At 41.7% G+C, this 14,840-nt stretch overlaps 1 protein-coding gene across 1 annotated transcript; it reads right to left on the bottom strand.

Moving 5' to 3' along the window:
* Nucleotides 1–3,971: 3,971 nt before the first annotated feature.
* LOC120703406 (disease resistance protein Pik-2-like) lies at nucleotides 3,972–14,552 on the bottom strand. Its single transcript, XM_039987485.1, has 4 exons — nucleotides 13,361–14,552; nucleotides 12,647–13,243; nucleotides 6,989–7,555; nucleotides 3,972–6,164 (listed from the first exon to the last, which is right to left on the bottom strand). Exons 1-4 carry the CDS (start codon nucleotides 14,444–14,446, stop codon nucleotides 4,281–4,283), a joined length of 4,134 nt encoding a protein of 1,377 aa, XP_039843419.1. The 5' UTR covers nucleotides 14,447–14,552; the 3' UTR covers nucleotides 3,972–4,280.
* Nucleotides 14,553–14,840: the final 288 nt, after the last annotated feature.

The raw sequence follows: 14,840 nt of genomic DNA, 5'->3' as shown, positions 1-14,840 counted from the left end.
GCTTTCTTATTTGCGCACATGGAGTGCTTGGCGAAAGTCAATGTGCCAATTAAAAAAAGTACAAACTTGGATCGAAGATAGTGGATTGTGTCTTTCTGGGTTATCCTCATCGGTGCATTGCTTATAGATTCTTAGTAGTAAAATCTGATGTGTCTGATGTGTATGTCGATACAATTATGGAGTCTCGTGATGCTATCTTTTTTGAAAATGTGTTTCTTATGAAAGATATGCATAGCACTTCTAGATTTTCATCTGAGTTAATTCCAGAACCTATTACACCTGTCGATTCTTCTGAACAACCACATGTAGATATCCAAGAAGAGAATGACAATGCTGCTTCGAGAAAAAGCAAGAGACCGAGGGTTGAAAAATTCTTTGGTGATGATTTCATTGCATACCTCGTGGATGATACCCTCACGTCTATTATTACGATGATCCAACAGTCTATATTAACTAAAATATTATGGATCAATAATGGCATGCTACTACCGAGCTAAAGCGAGTGCCCACTGCTGCCCTGTCACCAACCTCCCCGCATGTACGGGCGAGCCATCGGTATGAACCGACAATTTGGTTCAGTTCAGTTTCTTCGGTGCAATAGAAATTCGGTTTGGAAAGGAGCAGGAACCGACCGGTGGAAGAAGATCTAAGAAACCAAGGACTTCGGTTTCAGTCTGGTTGGTTCGGTGTTCTGTTTGTACGAAAGTTTCTACTTGTTGTACCTCTTCTACTCGCCACCACGCTCGCAGGGGATTTGCCGCTGCCGTCGTGCCCGGTCGCAGGAAGCTCCTCCGCCGCTGCCGCACCCAACCATAGGGAGCTCCACCGCCGCCGGCGCCCCCTTGCTCGCTATCTTGGGGAGCCCAGCTGCCGCCGTCGCACTTGCTTGCTGTCACGAGGAGCCCCGTCACCGCCGTCGCGCTGCTCACGAGGAGCTCCGCCACCAACGTCGCGCCCGCTCGTGCGAGCTCTCTCATCGCCATCACTCCCGCTCACGGGGAGCTCCGCCGCCGCCGCTGCCCTCGCTCAGGGTCTCAGGTTGACCTGCTACCGCCATCGCGCTTGCTTGCTGTTGTGAGGTGCCCCGTAGCCGTCGTCGCACCCGCTCACGAGGAGCTCCACCGCAGCCGTTGCGTCCGCTCGCGGGGACCTCTGCTGTCGCGACCGCTCGCGAGCACCTCCGTCGCCGCCGCGTCCGCTGGCACGAGGTCCCCTGTCACCATTGCTCCCCCTCGTGGGGAGCTTCCCTGCCGCCATCACTCCTGCTCAGGGCTTGTTCGGTTACGTCCAATCCGAGTGGATTGATGCGGATTGAATCCACTCCTATTTAAAATTTATATATGAGTGGATTAAATCCGTCTCAATCTACTCGGATTAGACTTAACCGAACAAGGCCTCACGGGAGCTCCCCCACCACCATCCTGCTTGCAGCTCTCTCTGCATTGCAGGGAGGAATAAATTGATCGTGCGGGGGACTTGACCGAGCGGCCAGGAGTTGAATGTGGCAGAGACACAAAGCACACGCACGTGAGGGATGGCCATGGTTCGGTTCATTCAGGATTTCGGTGTCCAGAATATTAAAACCGAAGCCGAACGCTTCGGTTAGCAGAACAAAAATCTGAAATTGAACAGAAAAAACGAGAAAACATGAAATTGAACAGAAAAAACCGAGAAAACATTTTGGTTCGGTTCAACGATCAGTGTTCGGTGAAAATGTACCCAGCCCTACCCGCGCGCCAAGGTCAACATTGCCCTACTGCCATCACACAATCTTATCCGCCAAACTACCTTTGTCTTCGCACGGAGGCCACCGCCACCACTGTCAAGCCCCTGTGACTGACTTCCATACGACCCTGCCACCGAGCTCCCCAACGTGCTGCCTGCTTGGTGTCACCGTCACCTCAAAAATCCACTGCATTCACTGACAGAGCCTATAAATTACCACGTTAATCGAAACAAAAAAACCTCTACATCATTGTATTTTATGAACTTCTAATAGTTTATTTAAAAGTATTTGTAAAAAATATCAAATACAAATAAAAAATAAAGGATGCATTTATTGTTATGTTCACCATTGGTCTAGATTGATTAAAATAATTTATACTAAATCACCGCCGTCATCGCTGATCTCTCACGAGGGTCCATTATTATCAAGCTCCCATGCGTGCCTGCCCATCGTCAACCTCGTGCAAGGCCCTAGTGCTGAGCTCTACGTAAGCACACCATTACCAAACCTACCGGCAGTCGCTTGTGCCCACAGCCGCATGGCCCAGCCACTACGAGCCCCCGCAAACTCATTGTTACCGGATCTGTTGTCGCTCAACACTATTGCCGAGCTCTCTCGCGTTCCTGCTACTGCCAAGCCTGCCACCACTGATATCTAGCATCGTCTGGTGCCGCAAATCATACTACCATGAAACCTAAATCAGACCAAGGAGAGGATGCAAACAGACTTGCACATGTGCCCAAAGGCTTCAAATATGTCTTATGGCATCATCGAGCCCGCTGCCGCTAAGCCCCTTAACCCCCGCATGCCCACCGGTGCCGAGCTAGTTGCTTCCTACGCCCCCTTATCCCTCACATGACCACAACTATCAAAGCCTGCCGCTGTCTAGCTCCCTTGACCCCATCCACCCATAGTTGCATAACACCACCGCCGCCACCAAGCTCTGACACGGTCTAAATTCGAGCACCTTCGCCCTCCCCCTCCACCCATGCGTTTGCGACTATTTGGCTTGTGTCAAGCTTCCCTAACTATTGTCTAGCCTATTATCATCGGAATCCACCTCAATCATCTAGAGAGTCTAAACTATTAAGATGTCTAGCCTCTAACATGCCCCCATGACACCAAACCTGTCCCCACCGACCTTTAGCCAAATCAAGAAGGGGGCACATAATAATGTGAATGCTGGGGACTCCATTGACACGAGCATCCACTTCTCCATACACGATGATTACATAGGAAAGGAAAGAGAATGAGTACAACAGGCACGCTATACTGCAGTCCCACATGAAGCCTAGCAGATTATCAACAACAGGATCGATTCTGTCGCCTTCACCTTATTTTCCCTTCTCTTCCCCTACTATCTATCGTGGTGTGCAAAGCCTTCGAGCAGACAACATATTCGTTGCGGCGGAATCCTTCGACAAGAAGCATAGTAGCATAAATCAATACAAGTTTCTTCTATTAAGAAGCATAGTCACATTGGATTTTTTTTAACAAAAAACATTATTGGTATCTTCTCAAGTGAAGTGAAGAACCATTCTCTGCAATATTTTCTCAACAACATACTATTAAGATGACCACACTACTCCTACATGACGCAAAAATAAAATACCTAAACCATTAAATTTATAAGTGTATCTAATACTCTAAATTCAATCAAGAGCATATAATATAAATTTTAAGTATTTTGTATATAAAAGAATAAATCGTATTCCAATGCCATATTCTAATATAAAATAAAACAAAAATATTTTAAAAAAACTAGCTACTCGTACTATTTACGTAGACTACTTCTAGTTCCAATAGACAAAAAAGTGAAAATATTAAAAAGACAAGCTGCACGCGCTTTTTGCGCATGACACCTTACTAGTTCATACATATGCAGAAGATTTTTGGATGAAAAATCATAGAACATGTATCTATTGAGTTGAATTGAGACTGGAACTGGACCGAGTAGTAGGTACAAGGGGGGATGAACAACAACAGCGCTTTGTTGCCCTGCAAATACGAATGGGATGGCAGAAGGGAGTCCGAGTCTCAGAGATCGCCGGAGTGATGACCACGTCCTGGTCACCGGCGAGTTCGTTTGGCTGCTCACACACACGCATGCGAACAGAGTGGACACGATCGTTTTTGTGCTGCGTACAACCAGGAGCTAGTGGCGAACCTAGCTTTGCCGTAGAGGGTATGCTATTAGGAGAAAAAATAGCAAAAAAAGCATAGACTAGGACTTGAACTGGATAGGTTAGCATAAAGCGCTATGGCCTAACCATTCGACCTAGCACTGATTTATGAATAAGTGTGCGCACATATTTTTCTGCCGGGGCATCGCATACCTGGCATACCTCCGCCCCTGCCAGGAGCGTTCACACACGCACGCCATGGCCACCGTACCGTACCAGCCGCACACAGCCAAAGAAACTGGCCGTGAACTTATCTGCTACTACTCCGTATTACAAGCAACACACTAAACCAAGCTGGAAACAAACTAGGAATGCACAAGGATTATTCAACAGGGAGGGCCATCACGGGCTTAGCGCCGATCAGGATGAACCTAGTTCAATTTCAAAACAGGCTTGATTTCCCTCTGGTGCTCATGAAGTTGGCGCTGCAAGTGTTGCTTCACTTTGTCATCATAGGATCCACTGAGTGAGACTTCCCTGAGGTCGAATAGCTCTTTTAGCCCAGAAAACCTCAAGGATGACACATTACTGCAGTGAATCTCCAGGACCTCAAGCCCACTCATTACGAGTGACTCGAACGTAATAGACTGTAACCTGCAGTTGCAACCAATCTCAAGGAGCAATAGTTGACAGAAACATCCGGACCCCCTAAACCGCAGCTCGCCGTATTGGAAGTCCATGAAATAAAGACAGAGAGTACTCAGGCTGGGCAAATCCTTGAGGAGATCGACCTCATACTGGGTTATCATGGTCAGTCGTAATTTTAATTTTCTGAGGTTGGACATCGGCTTGATCCATGCAGGCAACTTGCCTACATGTCCGCATAGCTTAAGGCTCTGTAGTTGCTTTGGAGGAGGGGAGATGGCATCCAAGGAGCCACCTTGATTCTTGTCGAGCCAGACTGACAATGATTCCAGATGTGGGTGACCCGAAACGGCAGCACAAAACTTGTGACAGTTTTCCCATTTGACGCCACACACTCCAAGCTTGCGCAATTGGGTAAGGTTCTTGAGCTCTTCCAGGATTGCCTGCCCGCTGGCAACACTGACGTCGATGACACTGATACTGTTTAAGGCCACCATTTTCCCAATTCCTCGAGGTGCCTCAACGCCACCACAGGGAGAGGCAGAATGCCGCAGGTGGTGGCTTGTGCACAACTCCTGCAATCTGAGCCGAGACACAAGAGCAGCAACAGCACGCGGCCTGGTCCTGGTCGTCGAGGATGACACTGATCCTCGGCCTGCTCCTGCTGATGGTAGGCTTTCAGCAGTGTCTGTGTCATAATCCATCTGGACAGTGTTGCCCGCACAAATGTGCTGCAGCTTCTGTAGCTTGGTGATGCTTAGTGGAAGCGTTGCAACGGAGGTGTGTCTGATATCCAGTGTCTGCAGCTGCCTCAGGCTATCAAGGGAATCTGGCAGATGAGTGATCTCTCTGCGTCCTCTTAGGGAGAGGAACTTAAGACGAGGCAACAGCTTGACCATCAGTTGGACGTCACCATCAGTCACCGATGTCGCGCCCTCCAGATCCAACACCCGGAGTAGCCTCATCTTGTCAGATATGAAGAATGACTCCCAGGTACCGAAAACCGTCAGTGACCTCAGGCGCGTGAAGTCGATGCTCCGGTACACACTCTTGTCCCTGTCCCAGGTGCTCCCGATGGTGAGATGCCGTCCTGTGTGCTGAGAATTTATTCTGCAATGCTCCTTCAATTCAAACACAAGGTTCTCTTCCATTGACCGTGAGATGATGTATTCACGGAAGAAACCATTGACTTGGCACAAGCGCCGCCTCATCATGTAGGGCATGCTTGCCGACCCTGGCACATGGATCATGCTCAGCTCGCATAGCTTGAGAAAGGATTCCGCCCCGTTCTCCTTGGCCGTGCTTTCTCTGGTATCCCTAGAGTAGCCTTCCGCGATCCACCGCCGCACCAAACGACTCCACCGGATTTTATGGTTCACGGGGAAGATGGAAAGATAGAAGATGCATGGCTTGAGCCGATCTGGGCAGGAATGGAAGTAGGAACGCACCCAGTCAAACAGGCCCCTTAATGTACCGAGCGCCGGGTGGGTCTCCAACACCCACATCAAATTGTGATCGCTGTCCAGTAATCTCCATCCGTCGCCCACAAAGTCACCTACAGCAACTACCACTTGAGGTAGTCCGCCGCACTTGTTTAGGATAACTTTTGCCTTGTCAATATCCGCGGGGCTCGGCTCCCTTGGCCAGCTGCTCCATTCATTCTTAGATGCCTGCCAATAAGCAACGAATTTAAGAATGAGCATTAATTCACTGTGTGTGTGATTATTGATATTTGTATCTACTAGCTAGTACTCCCTCTGTCTTTGAAAGGATCGTTTCCTAGCATTTAAAATTTGTACTAGAATATAAGAGATTATAGCCAAAAGAGACAACCATAGATTAAAGAAAGTCAACCCAAATCAGGATACGTGCGTTATTTTTCATCTCTCCTTAATTTGTCCTAAAAACTCTTAGGAAACGAGGGAGTATACTAATTCCAGCGTTCAAAATTTGCCACTCGATCAAACGTATATATAGTAGCTTATATATGTACTAGTTTTCCAATGGCCATGCACATTATTTAATTGTCGTCTTATTCTTTTTCTTTTGAAGGTGCATATCCGCCATCTAATTGATGTTTTTGTTACAATGGTGAATGCGTATTTAAAAAAAACATTTTCCAATGTGAATGCTCACGGCTCTCTCTCTCTCTCTATCGGTTACAATTAGTTTGAACTAGTACATCAACCATATGGGCTAGCAACTTAAGAGGTGCCAATCCTAAAAATTTAGGATTTGTGGATGCATATGACGTCGCTCTCTGTCCTCATTTATTCATACTCTGATACAACAGAACAGATGTATCAATATTTGCATATATTTAACATTACGCAATAAAACATGGGTGCATCTGTTTCTACTAAAAAAGCTGCACTCACTTGTGTGTGTGTGTGTGTGTGTGTGTGTGTGTGTGTGTGTGTGTGTGTGTGTGTGTGTGTGTGTGTGTACGTTACTAGATAAATATGGACATAACATGGGCTGGTTATGAGTATACCCTTTTCGTGAAGAGATCATAGGCGTCTTCAATTTTCAGGCCTTCAACGTTCCACCGATTATTTTTTGAACAGTACTTGGCAACACTTTCCTCTTGTGTAATGACAATAATACGGTGTCTTTTATTATGTTCAAAGACCAAGGCAGCTTTTATTAAGTCCCACTCTTCCGTGGACCCAAGACCGTCAATGACGATGAGACACTCATGCTGACGCAGAAGCTCGCGACAGTCCTGGATTGGGTCTTTGATTCTCAGCATGCTGCCATGTTGGAGGGATCCCGAGTGCAGATCCAAGAGTAAGCTCCATGAGAAGTCCCTTACATTGAATGGATGGGATACATCCACCCATCCATACTTTTGAAATGATCCAGCAATCACTTGCTTGCAGTACACGTGCTTGACAATATATGATTTGCCAACCCCAGCAATCCCATACACGGGGCGCACTGATCGATAATTGTCGTTAAGATACCATATGTCTGCCTGGCGGCCAAAGATTTCAAATTCCTCTAACCATTTCTTTGCAGCCTCCTTCTTGATGGCCTTTTCCACATCCTCATCCGTATTCTGCAGGTTGGAGAAACTTTTAGCCTGTTTGATTCGTCGAAATGCCATTCCAATAATAAGCATCTTGACATGTCAGGGCAATGCTCAATGTTAATAAAACTACTATACAGGCTCTACTACTGCTGCGAAACAAGTCTTTACAGGTGTCTAAAAGATTGATTTTTAGGTAGATGTTCTCAAGCTAGCTCATCTAACTATTACTAATATTATAATATTACAGAGGCTTCACGTTAATCCTCACGAGACGAACTAGGAAAAAAGATAATCCTAGAAATTCTCAAAAAATCAGAAACATCTTGCCATCCATCCGTAGCCTAAATAATAATAGACGTTGGATCTATTCTATTTTCTAAAAACTACTTAACATGCCATTACGAAATAAAACTTGAAGTAACCCCATAAATTTGTATATAAATTATCCACCATATCATCATGAAATATAACTTAAATTTACATATAAATTATGTATAATGCCGTTACTAAGATAATTGGATAACCTCCTGAATTATCTTAAATTAATCATCAATAACCATACAAATTTATGTTTAAATTGCCTACATATACATTATGAGAGATATTTTTATATAATTTATAAATTAAACTAAGTTGATATGATTACTATTATAATATATAATTATTTAACCGTCATGTAAATATTGAGATATGTTCTTATTGAAAAATAGAGAACTTTTCATGGATCTGCATTCATAATACCAAATTCTACTATTTTAAAAAAACCAATAAACAAAAGTACTTTTATATTGTTTCTAAATCATCAACTTATACCACTATTAATTTTAACACAAATATATTCTAAGACCCTGATCTGTATGAGAGCGCGAGGTGATGTACTAGTGTATCAAAGGCTTCTAAATTAAATACTCTCCCGTCCCAAGACATAGTTATAGTTATTCATAGCTCTCTTTCAATCCGTTCATACATTCATGTAATAATGAATAAATATGTATTCAAAGCATAAAAATAAATATATTTTAAGATAAAGGGAATAGTTTATTTGTAAATTAAAAATAATTGATTCGAAATCCGCTATTTCCGAATTCCAAGTGCCCTACTATATATTCATTGGTTGCTGGCGGTGTAAATAATGAAGCGACATTCACCCAAATAGTCTAAAAGTAAAAGTGGCCCTTTTTGACAAAAATAGTGCATCCACCCACGCTCTCGCACTGCTTAGAGTATTATTAAACATATGTTAAACTTGTAATTGATAGTCGTATAAGTTGATGATATAAAAATAAGAGTAATATAAACGTACTTTTGTTCATATATTTATTAAAATAGTATAATTTTGTAATTTGAATGTAGATTTTAAAAATAGATATTTGTTATTTTTAAGAATAACTTAGGCTGGTATTTATATGACAACTTAGGGGTTAAATACATTATGTATTTTATAATATTAACCATATTACTTTAATTTGAATTTATAACTTATACCAAACAACCTCTCATCGGTAGTTTAAATGTAAATTTATGTGGTTATTGTAAGTCATATTTCATAATAGTGGGTAAATTAGAGAATTAACTTAAGTTAATATTTTATAATAACATACACTAGTAATTACCATGTGAATTTAGGATGTTATCTAGTTATCTTCGTAATGGCATTATTAATAATTTATATATAAATTTAGGAGTTGTTTTAAATTATATTTTATAATGGTATGGTGGGTAATTTACAGTGTTAGCTTAAATGCTAAAGGTCTATCACACTTTATTTAGCATTTAATCGGACTACACAATTGACTAAACGGGTTAACAACTGATTAGATAGGATTATATAAATTAAACGGCCTACCGAGTAGCATTTAAACGGCCGTGTACACGAACAATGGTAATTTATATGTAAATTTAGATTTACTTTAAACTATATTTCATAATAGCATGGTGGGTAATTTATAGTAAATTTAGGGGTTATTTTAAATTTTATTTCATAATGACATGGTAGATAGTTTACATGTAAACGTAGAAGGTTATTATAACTCTTTTTTTTATAATAGTATGGTAGGTAATTTTGTAGAAAATAAAATAGATCCAACATCTATTATTGTTTGGGCTATCGGATGGATGTCCAGATTTTTATGATTTTTGTGAGAAAAGTTGGGATTTATTTTTTTCCTAATGCGTGTCGTGAGAATTAACGTGAAGCCACCGTTTGGAGTCTCCAATTATTAATAGTAAGATATGAATGTTAGAATAGATAAAAGTAGTATTTGGCAGCATAAATAAGTCCAAATTAGATATAATTTTGAGAAATGATTGAGACCAACTTTTAAAACTTTGATAAAAAATAACTTTTATATTTAGTTTTGAATCTTAAAGCTCTTACGAATAGATTTGTATTAATAAGTACTTTCATAAAACTAATAAAAAACAATACTCAAAGTTATGGTTTAGAGAGCGTGTTGATGTCTAAATAAAATGGCAACTAATTTATTAAGTTTTTCCAGTGAAATTTTACCACCTTGGGCTTTGAGTTCTTGGCTTGACATGTATGCTTAAGTTTTCATAGATTATTCTAGGGTTTAACGACTTCATTCTTGGTAGACCCCGTAGATACCAAGATCTCAGTGTCAACTTTCCTTAATAAAATCTATCGACCTAGTTTTTGGAGATGCTTAAAAAGATGAGTTTACATAAAATGCATAAAGCGTGCGTCTGTGTGCTTCGAAAAAAGTTATATATCCATGGACTACAAAAAATTTACTACACTTCGGATTAGAGTGCACAACGAGACTTGTTAGGGTGGTCGGCCAGACGGATTGTAATTTTAGGTGTACTTAGCAAGCAGTGTTGCCACTTATTTTAGAGTATTTTCTTTTTGTTGTCTTTAGTATTGGCTGGCAACTGATTTTTTTTATTTAAGCGTTAATCCTCTCACACAATTGTTAAAAAAAGAATTTGTACCAGATCTACCTCATTTTAGTATTGAGCTAGCCCACCTTATTCTTATTTTTAGTATTAGGTTCATATAATTAGTACTTCTACTTAATGCAACGGATGGTCCAAATTAATAATAACTATTTTAGAAAATTTCATAAAGTATATAAATCAAAATAAAAAAACAATTGCCTATAAATTATCCACAATAGTCATTATTAAAAATATAGTATAATATCTTATCAAATATACATGTAAAGTACCAATATTTATTTTTGCAAAAAAAACAATAACCATTTGTCAATATTAGCATGTCAACCCGTGCTCTCGCACGGATTAGTGATATATTTAAACATTGACAAGTAAATTGATAGAGGTATGCGTCGATAATTTAGAAACAGTATAGACATACTTTTGTTTATATTTTTTAAATAGTATAAGTTGTTAATTTAAATATAGATTTCAGGAAGTATTTCTATTTGTTAGTGCCGCGGAAACCATGTACTCAAGAGGCGCACTAAAGCCGTCTTCACAAATTATAAAAGGGTCAGAATGGCGATCCAGAACCAGAGGAAAGGGGTCCATGGCCCCAAGAACCTAAAGGAACGAGAGTAGCCACACCGGGGTTTCTAGCCTGAAGGAACGAGAGTAGGGTGTTACACTTACAGGTGGTCTGAGACTCTATACATCTCTTATCATGCTGTCTCGGATCTAGGAGTAATGTCTACGACCCTTCCAGTTCTCATACAAGGTGCCATACGGTACCCTTGTGTTGACGACCAGATCGCTGACACTATTTTTTAAAAACATGATAACGTAGAGGTTAAATATTTATATATTATAATGGTAATCATATTAATTTTGTTTGAATTTATAAACTATATTAAAATATCTCTCATAATGCATTTAAATGTAAATGTATGTGGTTATTGTAAATCTCTTCCATAATATCATAGTAATTAATTTAGAAACAACATAGATGTATTCTTGTTTATCTTTTTTATAGTAGAATTTGTTAATTTAAATATAGATTAAGGAGATATTTCTATTTTTTTAATAATAACATGATAAACAAAAGATTAAATAATTCTATATTATAATGAAAATCATATCAATTTATTTTAAATTATAAATTATATTAAACTATCTCTCATAATGCATTTAAATATAAATTTATGTGGTTATTGTAAGTCTCCTTCGTAATAGTGTAGTAGCAGTATGTAATTTAGATGATTAATTTAACATATTTTTATATGTAAATTCGAGGGGTTACTTTAAGTTTTATCACATAATAGCATGGTGGGTAATTATATAGAAATTTAGGAGGCTACTTATGTTTTATCTCATAATATCATGGTGGGTAATTTATATATAAATTTAAGAGGTTACTTTTACTCGTCTTTCATGATGGCATGATGGGTAATTTATATGTAAATTTATGAGGTTAATTTAACTCATCTTTCATAATGTCATGGCGGATAATTTTTTAGAAAATAGAATAGATCCAATATCTATTATTATTTAGTCTACCGGATGGACGGTCAGATGTTTCTGATTTTTGTGAGAATTTTTAGGATTTATACTTTTTTCTAGTGTGTCTCGAGAGGATTAACGTGAAGTCTTCATTGAAGTCTCTAATTAGTAATAATAGTAAGATATGTTCTATGTACATGATATTGCCGTAATGCTGACCTAGTATACATGCAAGCATGTGTAATAAGTATATGTTTTAGCAATTATGAAAAGATGTTCCTCTGACAAACAGCAATGACAGTTTGACTGCAAGTATTGTCTTACAGAGAAAACATACATACATACATATACAACTTTATAGTGGTTAGGAAAAACAAGAACCGTCCATCTACGAGATCAAACGGTTATAAAATATACGGTACCAGACGGTACCGTAAAAATGGTACTATCCTGGTACCAATTTAGTAGGGTCTAGTACCAAAAGGTGGTGGGACCAATAGCAAGACAAACTAATTACTATTTTAATTTTAATTTTGATCAGAAAAAAAAATCCTAGTACCGGTTGGTATCGATTCAACCACCGTAAAAGCGCTCACATGTATAACCTAGGAAATTCAACAATATCTTGAGCGCTGGTTGAAATGTTGTTTGTTAAGAAATTCCTACTCAAAGGTCTTTCACATTAATTTCGGGCTAAAAGTTATCAATAATGCATACCTCATTGAAGAAGAGACAAACAGGATGGCCAGTTGAGAAGGAATCCAGCTCCAGCGATCGATGCGATCCTCCAACGCAAAAACCTGCAACATCCTGCTGCTTAGTATGCACGACAATGCAGCTACCATTGGTCTTGTCAGGTAGGTATGTCCTGACGGCCTCCCAGTCATCCTTGCTGGTCACGTCTTCTAGGAAGACTAGGTATCTCTGGTCGCTCATCAGTTGCTTCATGAACTCCCTGATGAGTATGCCTTCGGTAACCACCATCATACCTTTCAGTTTCAGAAAATCTTCGGCGCTTCCATGTTGTGGACAATAGTTGGCGCACAGCTGAGCCAGCAAGATCCTGGCGAACTCGTCCTGATTGAAGGGATGCATCAGCTTCACCCAAGCACGATACCTGAAATTATTACAGATTGGTAGGTCGTCATCGCAGGTCTTGTTGATGATGGATGCCTCGTCATCGCAGGTCTTGTTGATGATGGGTGCCACTTCAACATCGCCCACTTCTCCACACAATGAGATCACTTGACGCGGAGTGTTTCCAGCGTTTTTGTTGACGATCAGTTCAATGAGAATTTTTCGGTTGCTTTTCTTCTTCTCAGCATCAAGAAAGAGAAACGTACGGTCAAAACAATGTCAAATATGGGTACCGTTAAAGAATTGAAAAGATACAGTACTGATGATGTAGTTCGATGGAGCTGGCATACATACCTCGTTGAAGAAGGCGCAAACAGAATGGTCAGCTGAGAACTGCTCCAGCTCCAATACTCGGTGTGATTGTCCAGCGACCAAGCTCGCGACCTCGAGTTGCTGGGTGTGCACGAAGACGCAGCTACCATTGTTGGTGTCAGGTAGGCATACCCTGACGGCCTCCCAGTGAGCCGTGCTGGACACTCCTTCCAGGAAGACTAAGCATCTGTTGTCGCTCACTTGCTTCGCGAACTCCTCGGTGAGTCGTGCGCCTGCCATCGCCATCATCTCATCCGTCCGCTTCAGCAAATCTATGGCACCTCCTTGCCGCGGGCAATAGTTGGTGTAGAATTGAGCCATTAAGCCCCTGATGAACTCGTGGGGATTGAAAGGATGCGTCAGCTTCACCCAAGCACGGCACTTGAATTTCTGTCTGATTTCAGGGTCGTCGCAGGTCTTCCTGATGATGGATGCCACCCCAAGATCACCTACCGTGCCCCACACTGAGACCACCTGAAGTGGAAAGACAGGGTGTATCCTGTTGATAAAATCGACGAGATCTCTTGGGTTGCCATCCCTCTTCTTGGCTTCCCTCGCCTCGATAAGGATCCCCACTTCTTTTGCATCGGCGACAGCCTGCTGCCGAGCCGTCTCGTCGTCAGAGGGCTTGGAGCTGGAGGGGACACCGATGCTGTGCATGTAGCGCTCGTTCCTCTGACCCATGGCTTCGACCCTGGACTTGAGCATCTCAATAGAAGCCACCGCGTCATCCAGGGCCGTGGCCGGCACCATTGCAACCATGCAGTATGGGAGCAAGCGGCGCCACCAGTGGGATTTAATATCCATCAGGACAACCGTCTCGATGCAGTCCTCCACATCTAGGGCCATGTTGCGCACCTGCCTTACCAAGGTGCTCACCATTTGGTCAGAGGCACGCTCTCTGGCAACGTTGAGGAAAGAATGCATCATCTCGAACTCATCCGAGATAAGCATCAGGTCACGTTGCATGCTCTTCTTGAGCTTCTCCTCCTCCTCGATCGCTGACTTGGCAGCGCTCAGCGTCCCTTCCACAGCCGACTTGGCCAAGCCAAGCACAAGGTCAGCCATGGCCGGCTGCGGATTTGTTTGATGTGTGTTAATTATTCGGAATGGAAGCAAGCAGCACCTTGCAATAAATGACCCGAAGCTGCTGCTAGCTAGCTACTGCGAGGGACGGACCGGACTGGAGCATCCATTGCATACATATCGATCGAGCTGTCCTGCAGCACACAGAGGCCGAACCGAATAACTTTTTTTCCGTTGCTTTTTTTTTTTGCTTTTCTGAGATGCGCACTAGTACTGGCAAAGAACATAAGATAAGGCGCAGCCGCACAGGCTGTCATGGTTCCCCCGGAGGGACCGGACTGGAGCATCCATTGCATTGCATACATATCGATCGAGCTGTCCTGCAGCACAGAGAGGCCGAACCGAATAACTTTTTTTCCGTTGCTTTTTTTTTTTT

This window comes from Panicum virgatum, chromosome 4K (assembly GCF_016808335.1).
Source record: "Panicum virgatum strain AP13 chromosome 4K, P.virgatum_v5, whole genome shotgun sequence".
Taxonomy (NCBI): Eukaryota; Viridiplantae; Streptophyta; class Magnoliopsida; order Poales; family Poaceae; genus Panicum; species Panicum virgatum.
The sequence above is the reverse complement of the archived record's forward strand: the minus strand, read 5'-3'. Positions and strand labels throughout refer to the sequence as shown.

Coding starts and splice junctions, on each gene's coding strand:
- LOC120703406 (XM_039987485.1), bottom strand. CDS start 14,446: ATGGCTGACCTTGTGCTTGGCTTGGCCAAGTCGGCTGTGGAAGGGACG. Junction 13,244..13,360: donor TTTGCGCCTTCTTCAACGAG/GTATGTATGCCA, acceptor GATGCTGAGAAG/AAGAAAAGCAACCGAAAAAT. Junction 7,556..12,646: donor TTTGTCTCTTCTTCAATGAG/GTATGCATTATT, acceptor TCCAACCTGCAG/AATACGGATGAGGATGTGGA.